Genomic DNA, 22,992 nt, shown 5'->3' with positions numbered 1-22,992 from the left:
AAATAGTGGTCCAGAAATATTTTTTCGTAGAAAAGCTTTATTGCGATATTGTTCACACACTGTGAAGTCCACCCATTTAAATGGTACAATTCAGCGGCTTTTAGTATATTCACAGTGGTGCAACCATTATTATTCCAGAACGTTTTCATCACTTCAGAAAGAACAGTGGAAATGAATGATCCATCCAAGCCTCCCCAGTGGTGGTTCTAAAGAAGTTTCCTGGCTCTTCCTGACCCTAAATTAACTTGTTACATTCCATAAAAAATCTGGTAGGAAATCTAATCACAATTACGTTGAATCTACATATCAGAACAGGAAGAATTAATGTCTTTGTGGCATAAACTTTTTCTACCCATAAATGTATCTGGGACCCTATCTTTTCGTCTGTCCAGAGGCTGGCCTATGGAAAGTCTTCACTAATTTTTTGGGTCTGTGAATAATGAGATTATATATATCGTTGGTTGCAACTGTAGCTTTTCACGAAAGAGAAAATAACCTCAGTGAAGCCAATTGACTCCCTGATGGTCAGAAAGAGTGACAGCCATTGCTGGAGTGATCGAGTGGACTTGGCGCTTGCAACCAGTGTTCTCCACCACCTACAGCTGAGGGGATTACAGTGTTCTTTTATTTATTTATTTATTTATTTACTTATTTTTAAAATTCTTATTTTTTAGTAAAGTGTAATCAGTTTACAATATTAGTTACAGGTGTACAGCAGAGATTCAGTTATATATATGCATATGTACATGTATATTTTTCAGGTTGTTTTCTGTACAACTCTTTACAAGAAATTGAATATAGTTCCCTGTGCTATACAGTAGGTCCTTGTCATTTATTTATTTTATATACAGTAATGTGTATCTGATCATACTAAACTCCTAAACTGTCCCTCCCCCTTTTCCACCTGCTGACCACAGTTGGCTATGTCCATGAGTATTTCTAGCAGCATCCTTTTTGCTAGTAATATATGCTGGTTAGCTGCCTTCATTTTCAGTAATTCCATCTTATCTGTGGGCGTTTTTCTTCTGGTGGGCCTGCATGTGGTTTGCACACGTGTTCATAGAGATCTGTATTTGGGAGAACTCCAGGCCTCGTGTAGTCCCTGGCACGGAGCTCCCACTGAGCTCATGCTTCAACTGGGAAAAACCATATGAAATTTGGAATTTCCACTGTGGTTGAGACTTCCAGGTTTCTATAACCTATTTAGCCCACCTTAATGTTGGTGGCTCCCATATTGGATAATTTGGTGGAACTGCATAGTACGACGGTGTAGAGAGAGGACTTGTATGTTTCTTTTCTTTCCTTTTCTAACACTCATTCTCCTGGGCCTCCCACATCCTTCCCCAGCAGTGCCCAGGGCTGGCTTGGTGCTGCGCTGAGGCAAGATTTGTAAATAAGGCCCTTTCCTCATCTCTTCTGAGCCTTCATTTCCTTCTCTGCACAATGAGGGCTTAGACTAGATAATTGCTTTTTGGTTTCTTTAAACCCATGTCTCCTTTTGAGAAACAGAGAACTCAAATCTCTGCTCCAACCCTAATTCTTCAGATTTTCATACGTCCTCCAATGGGTGACACAGCACTTTGTGGAAAGTTAATGTGACTTTGGTTCTTTCCAGGCAGCACAGAAAAGTCTTAAGAGACTTATTGCAGGGAGGGGGCAGGTGGGGGGCAGTATTTCACACTTTCTAGTGTGAGAACTGCAGCAGGGGCTTGGATTTAAATACAGCCTCTGACGTGGCTTCTCTCTAATCTTGCACAATGTGATAAACCTCTCTTTTCCTCTGTTTCTTCATGTGTCAAGTTGGAGTGATATTATTTTAGGTTTACGTGAAACAATATAGACATAAGCCATTTGTGTCTCAGTAGAAATCTGACCTGCTAGAGAATCAGGGGTTTCTTCAAAAAAAAAAAAAAATCTTGTCCATAGCAATCTGTCTATGTGTAATTTGAATTTCCTGGAGTGTGTGGGTTAAGACTAAATTCCATCATGGGACAGGTGGCCCCTGGGTCTGGGGACCCCAGTTTCCTCCTCCTCCCCAGTCCTCTTCCTCAGTCCAGGATGCAGTTCCTGCCATTAGAAATACACAGACTTCTTGTGGATATGGCTTTTAATTTTATTGTTTCACTGGGAGGGCTGCTGTCATGATTTCCGTGGTCAGGTTTTGGTGACCTGAAGGCTATGCAATTGGGTATTCCTATTTAAGTATAAGAAAACAAAGTTACAAATACAAAATTAGACCTAGGGTGGAGGCAGGGGCTCTTGGAAGTGGGGACCATTAGCTTTGTTAGCTTCAGGTGCAGTGGCCTCTGGCCATGAGGACCCATCCTTGTGCTCTGGAGTTGGAGGGACCAGTAGGATCAGTGGGAATGTTTACTGAGTGTATATCATAGGCTGTGCATTGTCCTATTTGTACTCTGTGTTCCTTATTTAAGACAGTGAGCTCATTTAATCTCAATAACCTCTTTAAAAAATTAGACTTTTTATCTTGAGATGTAATGAAGATTCCCATGCAGTTGTAAGAGCCGATACAGAGACAGCCTATGTACTCTTTGCCCAATTTTCCTTAATGTTTCCATCTTGCAAGGTTAGGGTACAATTCATTATTGACTCACTAACCCTTTGAGGTTTGTGTTATTACTCCCATTTCTATTCGTGAATAAACTGGGGTTTAGAGTAGCACACAGGCCTGCCCATGTCACCCATATGGTTAGTGTAGGGTCGGGTGGAACGTGGGCTAAGGATTTCCAGGCAGTACCATTGTGATGGTCTGTGGCAGGGGCAGCATTCACTTGCGAGTTTATTCATTCATTCAACAAACACTTATTGAGTAACCTCTGTGGGTAAGATGCTATCATAGGGTTATCTGATTCTTCAGCAGTACTGAGAATCAGGTAATGTTTTCTTTTTTTTTAATCTGAGAAATTTAGCTCTGAGAGGTTATAACCCCCCGCAAAGGAAATATAGCTCATAAAGGAGGGATAGTACATGTGTACAGTCCTCCAATATTTATGCAGATTGTACCCTAGGCATTTTACATTTGCAAACTTCCATAGTCCGGATATACTCTTGGAAGGCAAGGATTTATTTTTTAATTGAAGTTTAGTCGTTTACAATGTTGTGTCAATTGCAAGGTCTTTTATTGAATTTTGAATTAAAAAAATTAATATTTGATGTGGGGTAATTAGGTTTATCTATTTGTTTCATTTTTTAATGGAGGTACTGGAGATTGAACCCAGGACCTCATACATGTTAAGCATGGGCTCTGCCACTGAACTGTACCCTCCTCCCCAAGGAAAGTTTTCTTATCCATTTTTCTGCAGCTTAGGAGTTCAAGTAAATTGGAGTTGAAATCCAGATCTTTTGATCCCACTGTGGTTCTTTTCTTTATATTCTGCTCAAGGGGGTGAGGAAAGCAGTTCCTTTGTTCATTCTTGTATTCAGCATTTTTGAGCACTGACTTTGCATCAGGGCCTGGCTAGGTGTTGGAAACTGAAAACAAGAAATGACCCTTTACTGCAGGGGCTGAAAGCCTAGACCAAAAGATGGGTAATGTGATCCGAGCTATGGTAACTATGTGCTGACGCTGAGGACAAACTGTACCCCTGGCTTTGCTTGGGCTTCCCTGCCTTACGGCTGCTACACACCAGGTCACTGCATCCCAGAAGGGTCTGCAGCCCACAGCAGAGTGTGTACCTCAGTCTCCTCTCCCCTCTCAGCAGGGCCTGCAACGTGAGCATCCCTATTATGTGCAGTGTGCTGAGGACAACCAGAATCTCCCCTTGGTGGTCCAACCTGTTGGGGATAGTCTCAGAGGAGAATTTCTTTTGCATCTATAAATGAATCTCCTCGGTGCCAGATCAGCCCGTGTGGCTCCCAGTGCACACTCTGTATCCACTACAGGCAACACTACGGGCCCAAGAATGGGTTGAGCGAATTCCAGACCCACCACAAGGTCGTGGGCCTTGTCACCATTACCGACTGCCTCTTGGTCAAGACCTTCTAGAAGCTCCACGTGCAGAGGAGCTGTATGGCACCACGCTCTATGACCCTCAGCTCTTTGCCTTTGGGTCTGCATGGAGAGGTGGTCAAGCAGCCACCTACTGATGTGGCCTTCAACCTACAAGGACTGCAGAGTAGTGGAGAAGAGGTTCGAGGACATAATTGAGTCACTTTTCATCGTGCTCGTGTCCAAGAGCCTGCACGGGGCCCCCGATAATTCTAGGGACAAGATCCCCCTCCCCTGCATCCCGTTTGAGAAGAAGGACTTGGTGGGACTGGACATAGACAGCAGATAAGCCTACCTGGAGGCCCGGCCACCCTGGCTGTGTGCCACGTTGCTTCCCTACAACCAGAAAGGGATTGACAAGGAGGAGGGCTGTCTTGTAGCCAAAGGGGGAGGGAGGTGCAGCCCGCCAGTTTTCAGACGTTTAAAAGTGAATCCGCCTTTGTTTCAGAGAGATCCTTTTAGGGTTAGTGTGGACACTTACTCTCCTTTTTCAGCCAGGACCCCTGGTGGGACCCCTGGAGTCGCTGTCCAATAGAGTAGCCACAGCCCCTGAGGCTAGGAGCGCTGTGGGTTTCTAATTTTTGCTTGTTCCTCTTTTTCTTTCTCTTCTTTCCGTTTTCTCTCGGACCTTCCTGTGAGCGTGTTGTTGGGTCTGAAAATGTGGGCTGTGCACACCCTGCATTGGAAATAGCGAGATTGCCCTCCGTGCTGCCTCCATCGCTTTAAGAACCAAAAACTTTTGTTTAATAACATTTTTTATTGATTTATAATCATTTTACAATGTTGTGTCAAATTCCAGTGTTCAGCACAATTTTTCAGTCATTCATGGACATATACCCACTCATTGTCATATTTTTTTTCCTCTGTGAGTTATCATAACATTTTGTGTATATTTCCCTCTGCTATACAGTGTAATCTTGTTTATCTATTCTACAATTTTGAAATCCCAGTCTATCCCTTCCCACCCTCCACCCCCCTAAAAAGCAAAAACTTAATGGTTGCTTTGATTCATGTATTATCACAGTTATGTTTTTATTTTCTAATTTTTTGGAATTTTTGTTTGTTAGCATGTCACCTGCTGGTGTTTGATACCTGGTAGAATCCTTGCTTTGAGAAACATGTGTGGTCCTCCTTACATTTGGTGACAAATGAGCCCTTATTAATTTTGTTTGTTTGTTTTGAGGAGGTGAGATGCGAATTGAATTAGGCGGCTTCTAAGGGATGTTTTTCATGGGTATTTTCACTTGGGAAATCAAAGTCTGCAGCACCTTGCTTGATTCTGGCTTTTACACAAACGTGCTTGGCACGTGGTTCCTGGCTGTCGCTGTGTGACGTGCATGATGGCGCTTCCATGCTGGCGGTCACTGGTGAGGAGGAGGCCGGCTCGGGGCTGAGCAGCTGCAGGGGATGCTGTTGGAGGAAGCAGTCAGCGGGTTTGCTTTTGCTTTTGCCTTCCCCATGCCATTTACTTTACTTTGTCCTCATAAAAGGGCAGAAGCGGATCTAAAATCCATGTCACTCTTTTACTCCCTTTACAAGGCTGGATTTTCTGAGTATCAGGACAATATGACCTTCTCCTAAGTAGCTGGATCACCTGGATCTGGTGGACACAGGGACCGCTAAAAGGGACGGTAGCTTCCTCTCTGCTTCAGCCAGTGGGCATTCAGAGCCGGGTCTGTGCTTTGCCTCAGCAGCCGTGCATGCCTCCCTGCACCAGCCCTTACTTTTAACTCATTTTGGCAGTAAATAGCTGACTCTGTCTGTTGCAGCTGACGTCCATCACTGATGGCCGTGTCATTAGTTTGCAGTAGTGAGACTCCAACACCCAAGTCAACCGTGAAGGTAGATGCTTTGACCGACCTAGGACCTTGCATTTTCACCCCCCAAGCTGGTTCATCTCACCCGGGGAAAGGGTTGGGCCACCACCGTCATGCTGGCCATGAGGCCTTGTTTCTCCTTTCATGCTCTGGTCCAAATGTGGACACCTCATCCTTCACTGACTTGGTCTCGCTTGAGACAGGCCAGACTTTCTGAAAGAGTCCATCACAGTCTCGGGGGGAACAGAACAGAAGTAAGTGTCGCAAGTAGAAGGAGCCTAGGCTGTCCGGGTTGGCAAATGCAGGCTGGGATCTGTGATGGCTGGGCTGTGCCCTGGACACAGGCCTTTTCCGTGGCTCCTTAGAGCCCAGGAGTCGGAGTGAGAACAGTCTTGCCTGGGTTCCTCCATCCTCACCTGCTCACTGGCAGGTGTTTCTGCTAACAAGAAGCTCCCCCAGACCTCATGCCCTTCAAAGTTCAGACCACAAGAGAACCTTGAGTCCCATCTCCTGGGCCTCCTTTGTGAGAATCCAGTGCCTTCTGAGGTGACCTGTGCCAGGAGATGCCTCCCCCTCCAGGGAGCTCCCTTCAGAGGACTGTGACTCAGTGCACCTTGCTGTGAGCTTGTGGAGTTCCGGTCGTGGCCTTTGCAGAACCAGACTTGAGATGGGCTTAGCGACGGAAATGACAGGACCGATTTCAGGGCAGGGCTGGGGTGAGGTAACAGTGGAAATTGAATGTGACTTCAAACACCTAGGTGAGTGCTGGGGCTGTTACTAAAATGGCAACCCGGGAGTTACCTGCAAGGGTTTGAATTCCATAGTAAACGGTGGACATGAGGCAATTTAAGATGCCATTTGTCATCCGAGTTATGAATTCAAACAGGCACTCCGGTCTATGAGACTGGGGCTCAGGTGAAGGAGCCAGACTAGAGTTACTCGTTGGGAGTCGTCATTCTTAGCTGGTGTTCACAGCCTTGCATATGGATGAGCTCATCTCGAGATGTACAGTCTGAGGCTGAGGGAGGGCAGGGCTGTGCCTGGGCTGGAGGAAAGCCCAGACCATGCTGCTTTGGTGTGTCAGTCAACAGCGTTTGGGATTTTCAGAGCAATGCCATTTATCCTCAAAGGGCCGGGGAGGGGGGCGGTGCCACCCAGGAAGGAATCAGAAGGGAGGGTCGTGACCACATGTGCATCTCAGGAAGATGCGGAAGCCGCAAGATCTGGGCGGGACACCTCCTCAGAAGCTGGAATTGCAGCGGGGAGTGGGGAGAAGTTAGTCACACTCATCTGTGAGGGAGGGAGGGAGGCGTGGGGAGCCCCCTCCCCAGCGGACTCGCTTTGTGATTTCCACGTACAAAACGCAAACATACAGAGGATCTGAGGTGAGAGAGGATGGGGGTTGGGAGGGGACCTAACCTTGAGAATGGTGGCTGGACAGTTCTCGAATATTCTCCCTGCCAAGTAGACTTAAAAAAAAAAAAGAAACTCTTAAGAACAGGGATAGTGACTAGGGAAGAGGCAGTCCTTTTTCTGGCCTCCTAAGGGTAAGGCATGTACCCAGGGATACACAAAAGAATCGGGCATTCTGTCCCAGGGACTTGACCCTTACCGGGGTAACAGTGCAAGTTTAAATGGGGAGAAGGGCGCAGAGGGAAACTAGCCAGGCCCCGTGTCAGGTACCAGTCGGCCGCCCTACTTGCGTGTTGCATTCACACCCATGCCTCCCAGGTGGGCTGTGGCAGCCCCCTTTTGCAGATTGGGAAGACTTCTCAGAGGGGTTAAGGTATTGGTCCATTTAGCGGCCAGTAAATGCTGTAGCAGTATTCAAGCAGGGCCTTGTCAGACTTCAAGGGCATGTTTTCTCTACTAATTCCGGTACCTCCCTGTTGTACGTGGAATGGTGAAGTGGGTCAGTTTTGGAGCCTTTCAGAAAAAGTGTGATTTAAGTGTCTCAGAAGTGTTTCACAAAGCTCAGTGATCTTCGATGGTTTGGAAGCACCGCAGTGCTTTATGCCCCACAGAGGTAAGGTCTTACTCCTTTGACTATGACGTGGTTGCAAATGACGTACAGGTGCAAAACCAGACTTAGCAGCTTTTGAAGAGAAACTCTCCAGTTCTCCCTTGATCGGCTTTCTTCCACGGGATATAACTGTGCTGCAGCATAGGCCTGAGATTTCTCTATGGAGTGAGGATTTGGTATCCAATGTTAGCATAAAATGATCAGATGGAGAAAATCTACTTTGACAATTTATTTTTGGGTTTCATTAGACAAGATGCAATATCAGTTAATGGCCCAAATAGTATATGAAATTGAGTAGAGAACATTGCATTTCTTACTTTCTATTTAGAGTCCTCTTACAGCATAATGTTGCCTGCTTTGGAACATCAGCTCCACCACCAGGGCGCCTATCAGTGTGTTGGTGTGATTGCATCTATACAGTGCATGTAATCTGGGCTTCCTTGGTCTCAGATACTCCAGTGCAGAATCAAGGGCTGTAGTCATCACTTAGTCATGCAAATACTTCTAAAACTATATGATGCCAAAAAAAAAAAAAAAAAGGAGACAGAGAGAAATTACCTTTATCAAATTTCCTTTGGATTCTAACTGTAAACTTTTGTTGAGCAGCTCTGGTTTCCTTTGGATATGAGTGCATACATTTCTTTGCATGTAATTTGGTTTTTGGACTAGAACACCAAGCTCTGGCTTTCTACAAGCCACAAAAATAGTAGCCAAATTGCACGTGTATGAAATATTTTTTTCTTTTTTCTGAGAAAGTCTCCTTGAATTTGGGACTTGGGCTGTGATTTTTGCTTTTTGATTCTCCCACCCCTCTTATCATCCCTCACTCCTTCTTCCCACGTGGCCTTCAAGAGTTCGTGTTCTCCAAGGAGCAGGTGGACAAACACCCAGTTGGTCATTATGCAGTGCTGCTGTAGAGGGAGCCCAGCCAAGAGCTAAAGGACATTATCAGAGAGGACTTCCTAGAGGAAATGGACTCTACATTCAGTTGTGAGGACAGAGTAAGAATCAGCCAGGAGAAGGGGTCAAGAGGGTGGCTCAGGTGTCAGGAGCAGCCCGTGCAGACGCCTGGAGGCTTGTGGGTGGGGACTCGGGGAAAGTGCCCTGTGCGGTCCAAGGTGGAGGGTGCCCCTGCTGGGGTGGACACTGGAGAAGGCCTGGGGTGGAGGGCTTTGGGGGAGCTTGTTTTTACTAGAATTGACAGAGGAGACGGTGAAGTTTGTCAGAAGGAAGTGACCCTCAGGAGAGGTCCTCCTGGTTTTGATTCTGATGTTCTACAGAAAGGTGTCGGGATGGGTGAGAGCAAGTCTGTCTGTCCGTTTGAGACCCACCCCTTCATTCATTTATTTATAACATGCTCACTTCTAAGTGTCTAGGGGAGAGGGGTGAACCGACAGTAGTAAGCAAAATGTACTTGATTCTTGCGAGCTTAGCAGTGTCAGAAGTTGATTTAGCTTGGAATGTTCTAGGAACACAGCAGGGAAACCTAAACCAAAGTGCGGGGATTGGAGGCAGGGAAGGTTTCCTTGAGAAACAGAATCAGAATGAGCCCGGAGGCAGGTGGCAAGTAGCTAGGCATCAGGTCAGGGGCCCCCTGAGGTCACTGGGGACCTGGGTACTGCGGTGAGGCTGGGTGATGAGAGGCAGGGGCGGGGGTGGGGCTAGAACTGTACCAGCGAACCTCTGAAGTGTTTCAGTGGAGGAGTGATGTAATCAAATTTGTGCTTTGGGAAAGCTGCCCTTGCTCTCTCTCGCTCTCGCTCTGGTTCTTGCTCTCTTTCGTGTGTGTGTGTGTGTGTGTGTGTGTGTGTGTGTGTGTGTGTGTAGCGGGGAGAAGGGGGTGGGTGCCACTGAGTGGGAGGGTCATTAGAAGACCACTCGCAGGCTGGGAGGCGACCAGTGGGAGAGGGGCGTCAGGGCTGCGTGTGGACAACAGGGACAGGGTGGATGTAGTATATCCTTATGGGGAGGGCTTTTAGTGGGGCCACCCTCTTGGCGTCTTGTGGCTGGAAGAAAGCAGATGGTGGCAGCCAGCCTGACTTTCTTCTTCTGTCCTTCCTTGCCTTGTGTGATGGTCTTAGGTCAGCCAATATTTGGAAGAGAAGAGCTAAATTCCAGAGTAGCCCAGGATTTTGTTGAGCTCGTTTAAGTGAGATCTGATAGGATTTAAGTTTGTGTTGAGATCTGCACGTTCATTTAGCTAGAAATTCACCGTCTTTTGCATTACCATAAAGGTATTTATTCTTGATAAAGATTGCTTTCTTGGTGAAAGGAAATTGAATATAGCTGCTGTTTTTCTCAAAAATATCTTATCTTTAAAGAAATTTAATGTTCAAAAGAATAGGAATATTCTGAAATGATAAAGTAAGGCTCCAGTGTAGTTTCTTTGGTTTCAGAGTTGACACGGAATTAGAGCCTTTGCATTACTTAATAGCACATACTTGTCACTATTTAAAGAGCTGTTAGTGAGCTCCCCAGGCCCCAGCTCTCAAAGCATCATTAAATCTTGCTCTGAAATTGTGAATTTGTAAAGATCTTGTTTGCAGAATCCAAACAGTTGGTTTATAATATGCAGCATAGCTCTTTTTATAAAATAATAGGTTAAAATTTAAGAAAGTAGAAGATAGATATTAAAGCTGAAACATAAACATTCTTGTGCTAATGTTGTGATTGGAAATTTTGAAAAGAAAAAAATCCTTCTGTAATGTCATCTACATGAGATACTTATATGTCTATGACATTTGAAAAATAACTACACAGTGTTTTTCAAAGTCAGGGCCATTCCAGCTCAGATACTGGCAGTGATGGTTGCTGGTTTTCAATTGTAGAGTCTTAATTTGCCTTCTTTGCTTTTTTTTTTTTTTTTTTTTTTGTAGTGAGAGGGTTGAGTAGTGCTTTGCCAGCATGCTTTCGGGGCAATTTTGAGGCAGACGTCGTGCGCCAGCAGTGAGACATTTCTGTGCATTTTACTTTCTGGACATCACCAGGGCGCATGCGGAAACATGAGGGGGTTTGTGCCTGCAGGCCGGGATGCTTCAGGGCTCCCTGGTCCATCACCATTTGTTCTGGAGCTGCTCCGGTCAGTGAATGACTTTCTTTGGCTTGGAGGTAAGGTGGTCTGATGGAGGTGATCAGATGTGTAGTTAAAGCGCTGTTACTTGAAATAAGAGAAAACCTTGAAACACAGCTCTAAAAATACAGGATGAGGGAGGAGAATTGTCTGAGCTGCTTGCAGTGGGGAGTCTTCTCAGGTGACTCCCTCACCGTGATTCCTGCCAATATCCGCCCCAGCCCTGCATGGTAGTCTTGCCGAAGCAAGCATGCCCTTTGCTCAGAAATGCGCTGAATTTCCTTGTGCCTCTGTGTGTTGGCTTTTTTAAAGCACATCTTGCCCTTTGCTTCGAATGGAATTCTTGTTAGGAACCTCTTACACTCATTCTTCCAAACCTTGTCCATATGTTGCGGCTGAGTGGATGAACAGAATACAATATCTCCATGTAGTGGAATATTATTCAGACATAAGAATGAATAAAAAAGAAAAAAAGGGGGGGGAGATGAAAAAGTCCACCTGCTCTCGGAAGTCCACCCTGATGGCTCAACCCGCCCTTTTCCCTTTGAAACACCACCCCTTATACTCCTCTCTATTTGATAGTACTTACCACTTTCTAATGAACTATAGTCTTAAAAAAAAAATAAGATGCTAATACCACTTTGAAATGGACAACCGTTAATAACAGCATGTTAAGTAAAAGGAGCCAGACACAAAAGGCCACATATTGTTGATTTCAGTGATCTGAAATGTGCAGAATAGGCACATGCAGAGGCAGAGGGCAGATGATGCTAGCGAGGGGCTGGCTGGACAGGAGGATGGGGAGTGACTGCTAATGGACAGGGGATTTATTTTAGGGTGGAGTGTTCTGGAAATAGATGATGGTAAGGGCTGCACAACCGTGAATATACAGAAAGCCGCTGAATCGTACCCCTTTAAGTGGGTGAGTTTTATTATATGTGAATTATATCTCAATTATAAAACACTGGAAAAAAAAAACTCAGTCAAAGGACAGCCTCTCCTGGGCCTGCCCCGCAGTGAGGTCTGTCAGTCTCCCTCTGTGCTTGAGATGCTTGTGACATGGTTTTCTCCTTCAGGGACTGTCTCCTGGAGGTGGGAGCGGGAGGCAAGGTCCATGTGTCTCCATCATCTAGCGTGTTGTAGATGTTCCCTAAATGCTTGTTAATAAATTCCCTGGGAGTAAGGAATAAAATGGGGCTCTTTCCTGGAAGAAGCTGACAGCTCAGAGCGCCTGCCAGCCACTTAGGATAAGTACCGGTCAGAGTGAAGTAACAAAATTCTCTAATAGAATTTTAAAAACCAGCTGTAGTATACACTAAGTAGAAGAGATTCTTGAATGGACTTACATTTCCTAATATGGCTTCTTAAAGAGTAGAGAGAAATAAAAGTGAGAAAGAAGAAATCAATGCAAAAGAAAAGAGAAAACATGTAAAAATAATTAAGCTGAATGAGAAAAGGAAATGATGGGAGCTTGAGTACGTTGTATTGAAGGAGAAGTCTGTAAATCCTCGTGACTGATGGCTGGAGGGTAGCTGTGAGATTGGGCACTTCTCCAGGATGAGAACCCACCTGGAACCCTGACCCACATGGTGGTGACGGGCTGTCAGCTTCCTGCAGAGAACAGGGTCCTGGGTTCTTGGCCTCTCACCTTCAGTCCATTGGAAAGGTACAGTGGAGCTTCTCGGGGGCTCCACAACATGCGACACCACAGCAGACGGAGGGCAGAAGAGCTTGTGGGGACCCGGCTCACTTGTGTTGAGCCAGACGGTAAGGAAATTTGTAGAACCGTAAAACGAGGCCACTCTTCTGGAATTTGTTTTGGAAAATAGTTATCCTTCATAAAAATTTAACATTTAATGTGCTTATTATTTTGATAGGAATGAATACATAAAGTTTTAAATCCTTCTCTATTTTTCTTCATTTTTTTAATGGAGGTACTGGGGATTGAACCCAGGACCTCTTGCATGCTAAGCATGTGCTCTATCCCTGAGCCATATCCCTCTCCCCTAGTTTTACTTTTGAATATGGTAAGTATCTGTAAGTGTAACCTGCACACACACACAGAAGCACTCTTTGAGATCCTCAGTGATTTTCCAGAGTGTCACGGAGATCTAAGACCAAAAAAGTTGGAGGCCCGCAGAGCTAAAGAATACAGATTAAGACTGTAGCCCAGCTTGTCAGGCGTGTGGCTGCGTAAGGTTCTCAGGGTGGAACTGCCAGTGAGAGGAGAGCAAACGGTTGTAGCTGCTAACTGTGGCCACCTTTGAGAAGGAGGCAGGCCAGTTAGATATTTATTCCAGGTGGGGCAGATGAATTAAGGGTGAAGGAGGTGGAAAGGTATTCTGGTCCTGCTTCAGGTGGTATTATTTTAAAACACTTTCATTTCGGGGGTCCTTCCTGCTCAATCCATCTCTCCGCAGTGGCAGCATCTGGCCCAGAGCCTGCCACAGAGCGCACATTAGATTCTTGGTTAAATGAAGGACTGGATGGCCTGTTTCACGTGTGGGCTCAGTCCCTCAGTGGATCCCTGAGCATCATGAGATTCTTCCGTGTTGCCAGCCTTGACACGGGCGTGCAGAGCAGAAAATGTGGCATGTTCCTGTTTGTAACAGAACCAGAGATCTGTGGGTTTGATCTTTGGGGGAAAAATTGGCGTTTCCATGTAATCAGACTGTCCAAATCATTCTTAGTCACTGCAGTCTGAGATGAGGATGGGCTGTAATTTTGTTCATTGTACTTTCATTTTAATGCCCAGCTGAGCCTGAGGGCCTGTGTTCGGCCTCTGTCATCTGTCACTATCCTGCTGAGACTGGTTGCTAAGCTGGGGCTCAGAGGTTCCAGGGCAGCTCACTTCCTGCCGAGGCAGCCAAAAGACACCGCCCAGGTAAGCTCTGCCCGTGCCTCTGTCCTGGGCTCGCTGGCAGTCCTTCAGCAAGCAGGAGTAATTTGCTACTGTCCCCTCTGAGTTAAGCTTGACTAATGTTTAAATAAATTATAAAATCCGTTGGGTCATGAATCTTACACATGAGACGTTTTCTTCTGATTTTACTGAATATGCATCGATCTTATTGAGTCTAATTGAATGATAATAATGGATTACAGTCATTGGTTGATTTCTGGAACAGGTACATAACATTTCCTGGTAGATCGACCTTGAACTTCTGGGTCCTTTTCATCCTGTGTATTTGGTGAAGTTAATCCCAGATGTCAGTTTTAACAGCTGATTTAGCAGGCTGTTTCTTTGTTTCCTGGTTGACGAATTTCTCTTATTGAGTGAAGTCAGATTTGATTATATTCATTAGAACCTACAGAGAGTAAAGAATTTTTTTTGGAGGAACTGACCTGCAAATGATCGCTGAATGACTTTGACTCTTTGGGCCCCTAATGAATGAAATTGCCTTCAAAGGTTCAGGACGTAGCTGTCATATTGCATAGGTTGCAAAGTTAATAACAGAATGTGGAGATCCAGGTGGGACACAGAGCTGCCAGGTGTTTTTTAATCCATGAGTTTTTATTTATTTATTTTTTATAGATTATTCCCTCCAAGAAGAAAGCCTCTGGTAGTAGGTGTGTATTAGATGAAGAAATGCTTTAAATTTCCTTCTCCCTGATTTATTCCATCCCCCCCCCCCACCACCAACTGGTGCAGAGAACAGAAGCCGCGCGGCCTGAACCTGGGTGCACTCTTTGTACCCAATGAATCTGATGGTTCTTGAAGATAGTTCATCATTCTTCCTCAGGCCGTTCTAGTGGTCTCAGTGGGGTCTCAGCTACTGGAGAGGGAAGAGGCAGCCTGAGATGTGACAGAGGAGATCAGGTCTAGATGTCTCTGTTCCCTCTTTCCTGGGCTTGATTCTGACCTGAGGTCCCTCCCGTCAGTGTTCCCCCCACTGTGTTTATCCCTTGCCGTCGTCTCTGTTGTCTGTGGGAGGAGGTTCCAGCTTTCTAAGCCCCCGGTCCTCTGCTCCCTCTCTCTGGGAGTGCCTGTTGCTGTGGGTGGCTTTGTTGTGTTGTCACCCTGCAATGTGAAGCGTCCTCATGTGCTGAGGCCGTTCTACTCATGTGAGCAGTGAGGCTCAGAGATTTTGCAGAGTCATGTTTCTTTCTCCCCCAGCTGAGTGTAGGTGAAAAAGGTTTAAGCTAGAGAAAGGGCTCTGTCTGCAGAAATTTCTTTATTTAGTTTTGCATGTTGTAAAAACTTGAGAGCTTTTTAATCATTGAAGACAGTCTGTTGGGGAACAGTCGGTGAAGCCCAGGTGAGACCTGGAAGAGCCGTGCTTCCCTCACTGCCACGGGTGGTGACTTCACCCCTCTTCAGGCAGTAAAGGGCCCAGACCTGTGAACGGAGGTGAGATCATGAATACATATGTGTATCCGCTGCTTCACCTTGGGTGTTAATTTCAAGCTGAGACAGTTTGTGGCGGCAGCCTCATCCTACATCAGGAATTTATGAGGAAGACCAGACAGGCTTGATTAGTGCAGTATGAAGTTTTCATGAAATCAATGTCATTCTAGTAAGATAGGGACTAGTTAAAGTGTCTAAAGCAGACAACCTTGAAGATTATTTACATAGAATGTGTATTTTTACACTCAGAATTCATATTGCCATGTAACCATCCACTAGAACTTTTAAACTTGAAGGAATCTGACCAGAACCACTAATTTAGAAAAATCAACATTAAATATTTTCAGGGAATAACCTTATCTCTTTTGTGATTGAAGAAAATTTTGATTTTTTTCTGTACTCTTAATAGGTTTTAAAATATCAAAACATTGATTTGACATGTCACTTTTTAAATGGAGAGAATAAAGTTCAAGCTGTTTTAATATGTAACTAAATATTTTTGTATTTCAGCAAACTGGTGTGATTTCCTGACTCTTTGTGAAGTATTTTGCAAGACACTTAGATTACCTACTGTTGGAAAAATGCAGAAGTGACTTTTATGAATATAGGCCTAGTACAGTTCTGTTGGTCTTTGATATACTGCAAGACATGAGGACTAGGAGAGCTCTGCTGCTGATTGCCAGAAGGACAGATGCCGGGTCTCAGTCTCCCCTTCTGTAAACTGAAGAGGCAATACTGGATTCTTTCCTCTTCTAAAATGAGTTTCCATGAACTTATGCCTTTTGTTTATATTCAGGAGTATTTACAATTTCAGATTAAATGCTGAATACCACTCCCTTCCCCGAAGCAGAAGTCAATATGTGCTAGATAAGCTTTTAGTTATCTGATTCTTCTTTCTTTTTTTTTTAAATTTATTTTCCTGAGTTATAGTCGTTTATAATGGTGTACCAATTTCCAGTGTAGAACACAATTTTTCAGTTATACATGAACATGCATATATTCGTTGTCACATTCTCTTTCACTGTGAGCTACCGCAAAATCTTGTATATAATTCCCTGTGCGATACAGAATGTTCTTGTTTACCTATTCTATATATACCTGTCAGTATCTACAAATTTCAAACTCTCCGTCTGTCCCTTCCCACACCCCTCCTCCCTGGCAACCACAAGTTTGTATTCTATGTCTATGACTGTTTCTGTTTTGTATTTACATTCATTTGTCCTTTTCTTTTCTTTTTAGATTCCACATATGAGTGATCTCATATGGTATTTTTCTTACTCTTTCTGGCTGACTTCACTTAGAATGGCATTCTCCAGGAACATCCATATTGCTACAAATGGCATTATGTTGTCATATTTATGGCTGAATAGTATTCCATTATATAAATATACCACATATTCTTTATCCAGTCATATGTTGATGGACATTTAGGCTGTTTCCATGATTTGGTTATTGTAAATAGTGCTGCTATGAATATTGGGGTGCAAGTCTCTTTTTGAAGTAGGGTTCATTCTGGAGAAATGCCCAGGAGTGGGATTCCTGGGTCATATGGTAAGTCAATTCCTAGTCTTTTGAGGAATCTTCATACTGTTTTCCACAGTGGCTGCACAAATCTGCATTCCCACCAGCAGTTTAGGAGGATTCCCTTTTCTCTACAGCCTCTCCAGCATTTGTCATTTGTGGACTTTTGAATGATGGCCATTCTGGCTGGTGTGAGGTGATACCTTATTGAAGTTTTGATTTCCTTTTCTCTAATTAGTGATATTGAGAATTATTTTCATGTGTCTATTGATCATTTGTATTTTTTCCTTGGAGAATTAGTTGTTTATGTCTTCTGAGCATTTTTGGATTGTTTCTTTGTTTGTTTGTTTGATTTTTTTTATATTAAGCTGTATGAGCTGCTTATATATTCTGGAGATCAAGCCTTTGTCGGTTTCATCATTGCAAAAAGTTTCTCCCATTCTGTAGGTTTTCATTTTGTTTTCCTTATGCTTTCCTTTGCTGTGCAGAAACTTGTACATTTAATTAAGTCCCATTTGTTTATTCTTGCTTTTATTCTATTGCTTGGGTAGACTGGTCTAGGAGAACATTTTTGAGATGTATGTCAGACAATGCTTTGCCTAGGTTTTCTTCTAGGAGGTTTATTGTATCTTGCCTTATGTTTAAGTCTTTGTTCCATTTTGAGATTATTTTTGTGTATGGTGTAAGGGAGTGTTCTAGCTTCATTGCTTTACATGCTGTTGTCCAGTTTTCCCAACACCATTTGCTGAATTGGCTGTCATTGTTCCATTATACGTTCTTGCCTCCATTGTCAAAGATTAGTTAATGAAAAGTTTCTGGGTTCATTTCTGGGCTCTCTATTCTGTTCCATTGGTCCATATGTCTGTTTTTGTACCAATACCATGCTGTTTTGATTACTGTAGCTTTATAGTATTGTCTGAAGTCTGGGAGGGTTTTTCTTCCCTCTTCTTTCTTTTTCTTCAGTGATGCTTTGGCAATTCTAGGTCTTTTGTAGTTCCTTATAAATTTTATTATGATTTGTTCTAGTTCTGTGAAATATGGCCTGGGTAATTTGATAGGGATTGCATTAAATCTGTAAATTGCCTTGGGCAGTGTGACCATTTTAATATTGATTCTTCCAATCCAGGAACATTGGATATCTTTTGTTTTTATTTATTTCAGGCCCTACTGGGCTTAACATTCCTTGATTGTTTTTCCCCAATACTATAGCAGGCAGGTAGCATTGATGTGCCATCACTGCTTGGCTTATTTGACTAGATTGGGAGAGGAATGTAAATTTTAGCTTTCCATTGTTTTAATAAGTCTTTGCCCCATAGATTTATCAGCAAGTCAGCAATATAAAGTTGTATCTTAGCTGTCTGACCATCAGGGCCTCGACAATCAAGGATCAGACTGCTACATTTTAGTCCCTGGGTTCTCCCTAGACCCACAACATCAATATTTGCTGGCTGCGTTGGCCATCGGCTCAGCAGTGAGTACAATTAATGATAGAAATGTCCGCTCCAGAATCAATTAAGCCTCTGAAAGATTTTTCTTGTATTTTCACCTTATGGACAGGATGTGAATCCAGAATCTTTTTGGTTAAAAACACCCCCACCTTTCCTGTCCTTCCAAACCCTTCGTTTCCTCGCACATTGTTGCCGACACCTGCAGGGTGGTGTGGCAGCAGCGGCAGCTGAGCAGTTTTATTTCCTTTTTCTGCTTTTCATGGCTTTGTAGATGAGATCAGAACCTTAATTTCTCCTGTATAGTCACTATCTGTCACCCCAGTATGAACCAGGACACCTTGAGAAGTTAAACTCGATTTTCCTAATACCAGGCCCACTCTTCTGGGAGGAAGAGGTCCATACATTTCTGTTTCTATTAATGATGGTTCCTCTCCTGGCATAAGAATTAGTGAATTTAAACAGGGGGTATCGACTGAGGCACTCCCTGTGGTTGCTGGGGATAATTCCATGACATTGGGCTGTAATCTTTGTTCACTCTGGCCTGTACAGGGAGCACTCCCTTTTGTCACAGGGCTGGGAGCGAGCCACTTTTGAAGCTTTCCTGAAGCATTGTCTCACCCTTATGCAACAGAGACCACCTCCATTGATTTGCCCAGTGATTTCTTTTTACATCTTGGACAGACTCCAGGAGCTTTTTCCTTTTTATTTCTCATAAAATTTCCTGGTGCAGCCTTTTGTTTAGTATTTCTTCATTCCTTTTTTGTATGACCAATTTTTCCACAATTAAAACATTTCCCTTGAAAAATTTTTCCTTATTTCAATCCTGCCATGGCTTGCAACATCATACTGGCCTTAAAATTTCTGTTCCCAATCTCTGGCACAATTTTATATATTCAGTCAATGAAGCCTTCCCTTTAAAGGGACCGATAGCCTTTTTGCAGTCCTCCTTAGCATTTTCATAAGCAAGAAGTTGAAAAGTTGTGTTAGCAGCCTCCAGGCTAGTCTGCCAGGGAGATGGGAACAAGATGACTAAAGCAGAGCATCCTGGGCAGGTCCCATACACCTGTCTTTGACACTGCCCCACCCCCAGACCCCTGACCTCACCAGGCAACCCTCCTGGGAGCAAGCTAACCAGGAGACTTCCATCCCTTGAACCTGGGGAAGCAGATGTTGACCCCAAGCCAGGCCTCAGGGGAGATGGAAACCAACCCAGGAGCTCACACCCCACTTCTTATGCACATACTGAGAGTCCCTGCTGTGATAATGATGACAGTGGGGGTTGGAGGTGCCCAAGAACAACTGGGCACAATACTCAGTAATTACTTCATTTACTTTAACCCTCACAAGCCCTTTATGAAGTTGGTGCCTTTACTGTTTCCCTATTGGACAAATGAGGAAGCTGAGGTTGGAAGAGGAGTGACTTTTCTAATACTAATTACCGATGATGGAGGTGGGGCCCAGGTCATCCATCTCCAAAGCACAAAGACCTTAACACACAGAGGATCCAGGAAAATGGGCATAGAATCTGCTGGGAGACCCTTTTCCAGTTGGTTATTTCTTCATCTGGTTTACCAAGGTGTTTTCAAGTTCTTACTTGAAATGTTAAGAATATCTTGACCTCCTTGCAAATTGCCAACTGGATAGAAGGTCAGATACCAGATGGTCCCATGGTCCCTCTGACTCAGTGACATTGTGAACTGCTATAAATAACAGCCAGATACCCTTCAATCTTCCACTTCAAAAGGCTAAGCCTGCATGTTATGTTCAGTCATTGACCCCTGAAAGTATAGGCTGTCTTCTCCCAGCTGCCCTCCCCTTTGGTGGATATGTAAAAAAATGATGCACATCCAAAACCAGGAGCTTGGGCTCCAATAATGACATAACTTATATGAATAGTATTTACATATTTTACATGCATTTCAGTAAACTGGTGAGTTTCCTAAACTCCAGGTGGTAGAAATGAAAACTTGCAACATAATGGAAAACTTTGGCACTGAAAAGTTGACTCACACTCCCTGTCCTACATAAAACTCTGTGCTTCTCAGGACACGATGAGGAAAACTGATGATGCAATAAGTGTAGTTCCTTCCCTAAAATAACTTGTGACTTCATTGATGAGATCATATATAAAGAAGAAAGCAAAACCCCAGCGTTAATACTTGAGTGCTGTGATAAGATCTGTAGGGATTGTCTCAGGCTGAGCTACCCAGGAAGCAGATCCTCAGACAAAAATTTGTGTGCGAGCCTGTTTGGGGTATGTTCTTAGGAAGCTCCCGGGGGGGGAGGCAAAGTGAAAAGTGGAAAATGCTATTTCAAGTGAAGACAAATAAATTCACCAGCCCCCACTTAAACCATGAGGGCAGGCAGAAAAAGCCACCATTCATATGGTTTCATTCATAGGGAACATCCAGGAGACGTAAAGACACCCAGAGAGGAAGAGGACTCGTGGTTGTCAGGGTCTGGGGGAGGGAGGAAGTGGAGTGTGTGCTTTGGATCCAGGATTTTACTTTGAGGAAAGAAATAGTGAGAAACTAGATAGTAGTGATGGTCGCACAGCATTGTGAATTCACCTAATGTTCCTGAACTGCACAATTCAAACGGGAAAAAGTCTATATTTTATTGCAAGGAACTAAAAACATAAAAATAAAGGATATCATAGAGGATGTGAGAGAAACAAAGGAAACTAAAGAGAAACCAAATGAAAACAACTCCAGGGGAAGGGAAATCAATTTCAGGTGGGGAGGGGATTGACAGTGGGAATTTGGAGAAGGTGTGGGTGGGCGCAGAGGGGGCTCAGCCCCAGGGGGTGGTGATGCCTGGACTGGTTCTCCATTGCCCAGCGGTCCAGATGTAGGTTCGGGAGGAGCAGGAGGAGCTGCAAGACGGAGCTTGGGGTCTCCTGTTGGGTCCAGATAGTACTTTTTTTGGTCTCTGGCATCTTCCCCTGCCCCTCCTTCTCTCGATGTGTAACTGTTGGACTTGGAGAGAGCTTTGAGTCTTGTGGGAGTGCTCATGCTGTGAGAGAGGAACAATTTACCCACGTAAAACCCTTTTCCATGTGCTTTTTCAGGAACAAAAATCTTCCCAGAGCTTTTAAGACACGTCCCAAACAGGAAGTGCCCACAGGATGTCTTCTGTGACTGAATTCTTCCAGACAGGTGGTCTGAGGCCAGTGTTTGCTCTGGTCCCAACAGCAGCCTCTGGGGATGCCTCCCTGTGTGGCCCACCCCTCGGCCCTCCTTCACCTACACACATACACCCAGCCCTGACCTTCTCACTTTCGGGCTTGGCCTCAGTGGGTTCCTGGTCCTCCACCTGCCCCATAGGGAGGAGGGTACGGTGCTCCAGGTCGGAGCCGGGTGTGCTGAGCTGCCCGTCAGCCCCGGGCAGGACCCTGCTGAGAGGCCCGGGTGGTGTCTGGGCAGGAGGCCTGCCCTGTTCACCTATGGGCCGTGGTAGTGGGGACACCTCCATGTCCAGATCCACCCGGAGCCTGTGCTGGCTCTCAGAAGTGTGGCGCACCAGCCCTTCACTCGGGGATGTGGAATGGGTGTCCTTGTCCACCAGCTCCTGTGGTGTCTGGCTCTGCAATGACAGTGACCAGCAGCCACCCTGGCCCAGAGATCTCAGAGCCCTGCCCGCCCCGGACCACCCTGCTTTTACCCACTCGACCCTCTGCTGCCACATCAGACTGGGACCTTGGTCAGCTCAGACAGTCACCCGGGAGGGAAGAGACACACCCAGAGGGCATGGGCTCCACCTCGGGCATCAGGGCCCTGCCCTGGCTCTCCACATCCCAGCCAGCCATCTTGGACCCGGGTTGTGGACGTGACTGGCCCCACAGGCCTCTGACTCATCCTCAGCCTGCTCTCGCTTGAGGCAGGACCCTCCCACCCCAACATGACGGCCCCATCTGCACCAGCCAGGAAAGGGCTGTGGGGCTACCCAGGTGGGATCTGAGTGGTCGCACAGCCTCGGTAACCCTGCCCTGGGGCTCCCTGTTTTACTTTTGGGTCCCTCTGGCCAAAAGGCCAGAGGCGCCCTGGGTGAGGATTCACCCAGTGTCAGCACCGATGATACAGTCCCTCGCTGCGGGCTTTCCACAGGCCGCGCCTCGGGTGTTGGGATGCAGCAGAACATCTCTGAGTTGTGCTGAGTTTACCACCCAAGTGAGCTGAGTAGGGGGCTCCTCTACAAACTCTTGGAACTTGGAACTAGGTTCCAGGTTCTGTTGAGCTCTATTGTGAGGTCACTTCCTGGGGTCCCCTTCCCCAAGCTTCCTCCTGACACAAAGCTCCCCAAGGGCATTTCCGGGCTGCCAATGGCTCACTTCCCACCCCATGCCATGTCCACACACAGTGACACCAACTCAGCTCAGCCCATAGCCCTGGGGAGACCTGGATGCAGCCAGGACACCAGCTCTGGACACACCTCTGAGGACACAGCTGGGTTCAGACCCGGCTCCCCCGTCACCAGTGCTGTCACCCTGGACAAGCCACGTGCCTTTCAGTGTCTCCCCAATCCCTCGTCAGCATAGAGGGCATCATTCTGGCCCCTGCTTCCTAGGGAAGCCATCCAGGCTATAGACCCTTAAATGTCCACTGCATATGTCATCCCAATGCGCTGGCATCACAGGGAGCTCCTTCACAGACCTAACAAAGGAAGGACACCACACAGGGCTGGCAGAGAACAGAGCACACCCTACACTGGCTGGGGTCTGCCCTGGGGAATGGGGAAAGTCACCCTTCTTGCCGCCTGCTTC

At 45.4% G+C, this 22,992-nt stretch overlaps 1 protein-coding gene across 11 annotated transcripts in view; it reads left to right on the top strand.

Annotated features, from left to right (window-relative positions):
* LOC141576068 (uncharacterized) overlaps nt 1-22,992 on the top strand; it is an 85,075-nt gene that overhangs the window by 21,740 nt on the left and 40,343 nt on the right. For 9 of the 11 annotated variants that reach the window (XM_074358529.1, XM_074358530.1, XM_074358526.1 and 6 more), the window contains one exon: nt 13,672-13,800. In XM_074358529.1, coding sequence (XP_074214630.1) covers nt 13,672-13,800 — 129 coding nt within the window. Of the gene's footprint in view, nt 1-138; nt 3,711-13,671; nt 13,801-15,771; nt 20,941-22,992 lie in introns of those variants that run through there. The other 2 variants (XM_074358532.1, XR_012504304.1) reach the window with 2 other exon arrangements.

Source organism: Camelus bactrianus, chromosome 36, assembly GCF_048773025.1.
Source record: "Camelus bactrianus isolate YW-2024 breed Bactrian camel chromosome 36, ASM4877302v1, whole genome shotgun sequence".
NCBI lineage: Eukaryota > Metazoa > Chordata > Mammalia > Artiodactyla > Camelidae > Camelus > Camelus bactrianus.
Note: the sequence above shows the minus strand (reverse complement) of the source record. Positions and strands in the feature narration are given on the sequence as shown.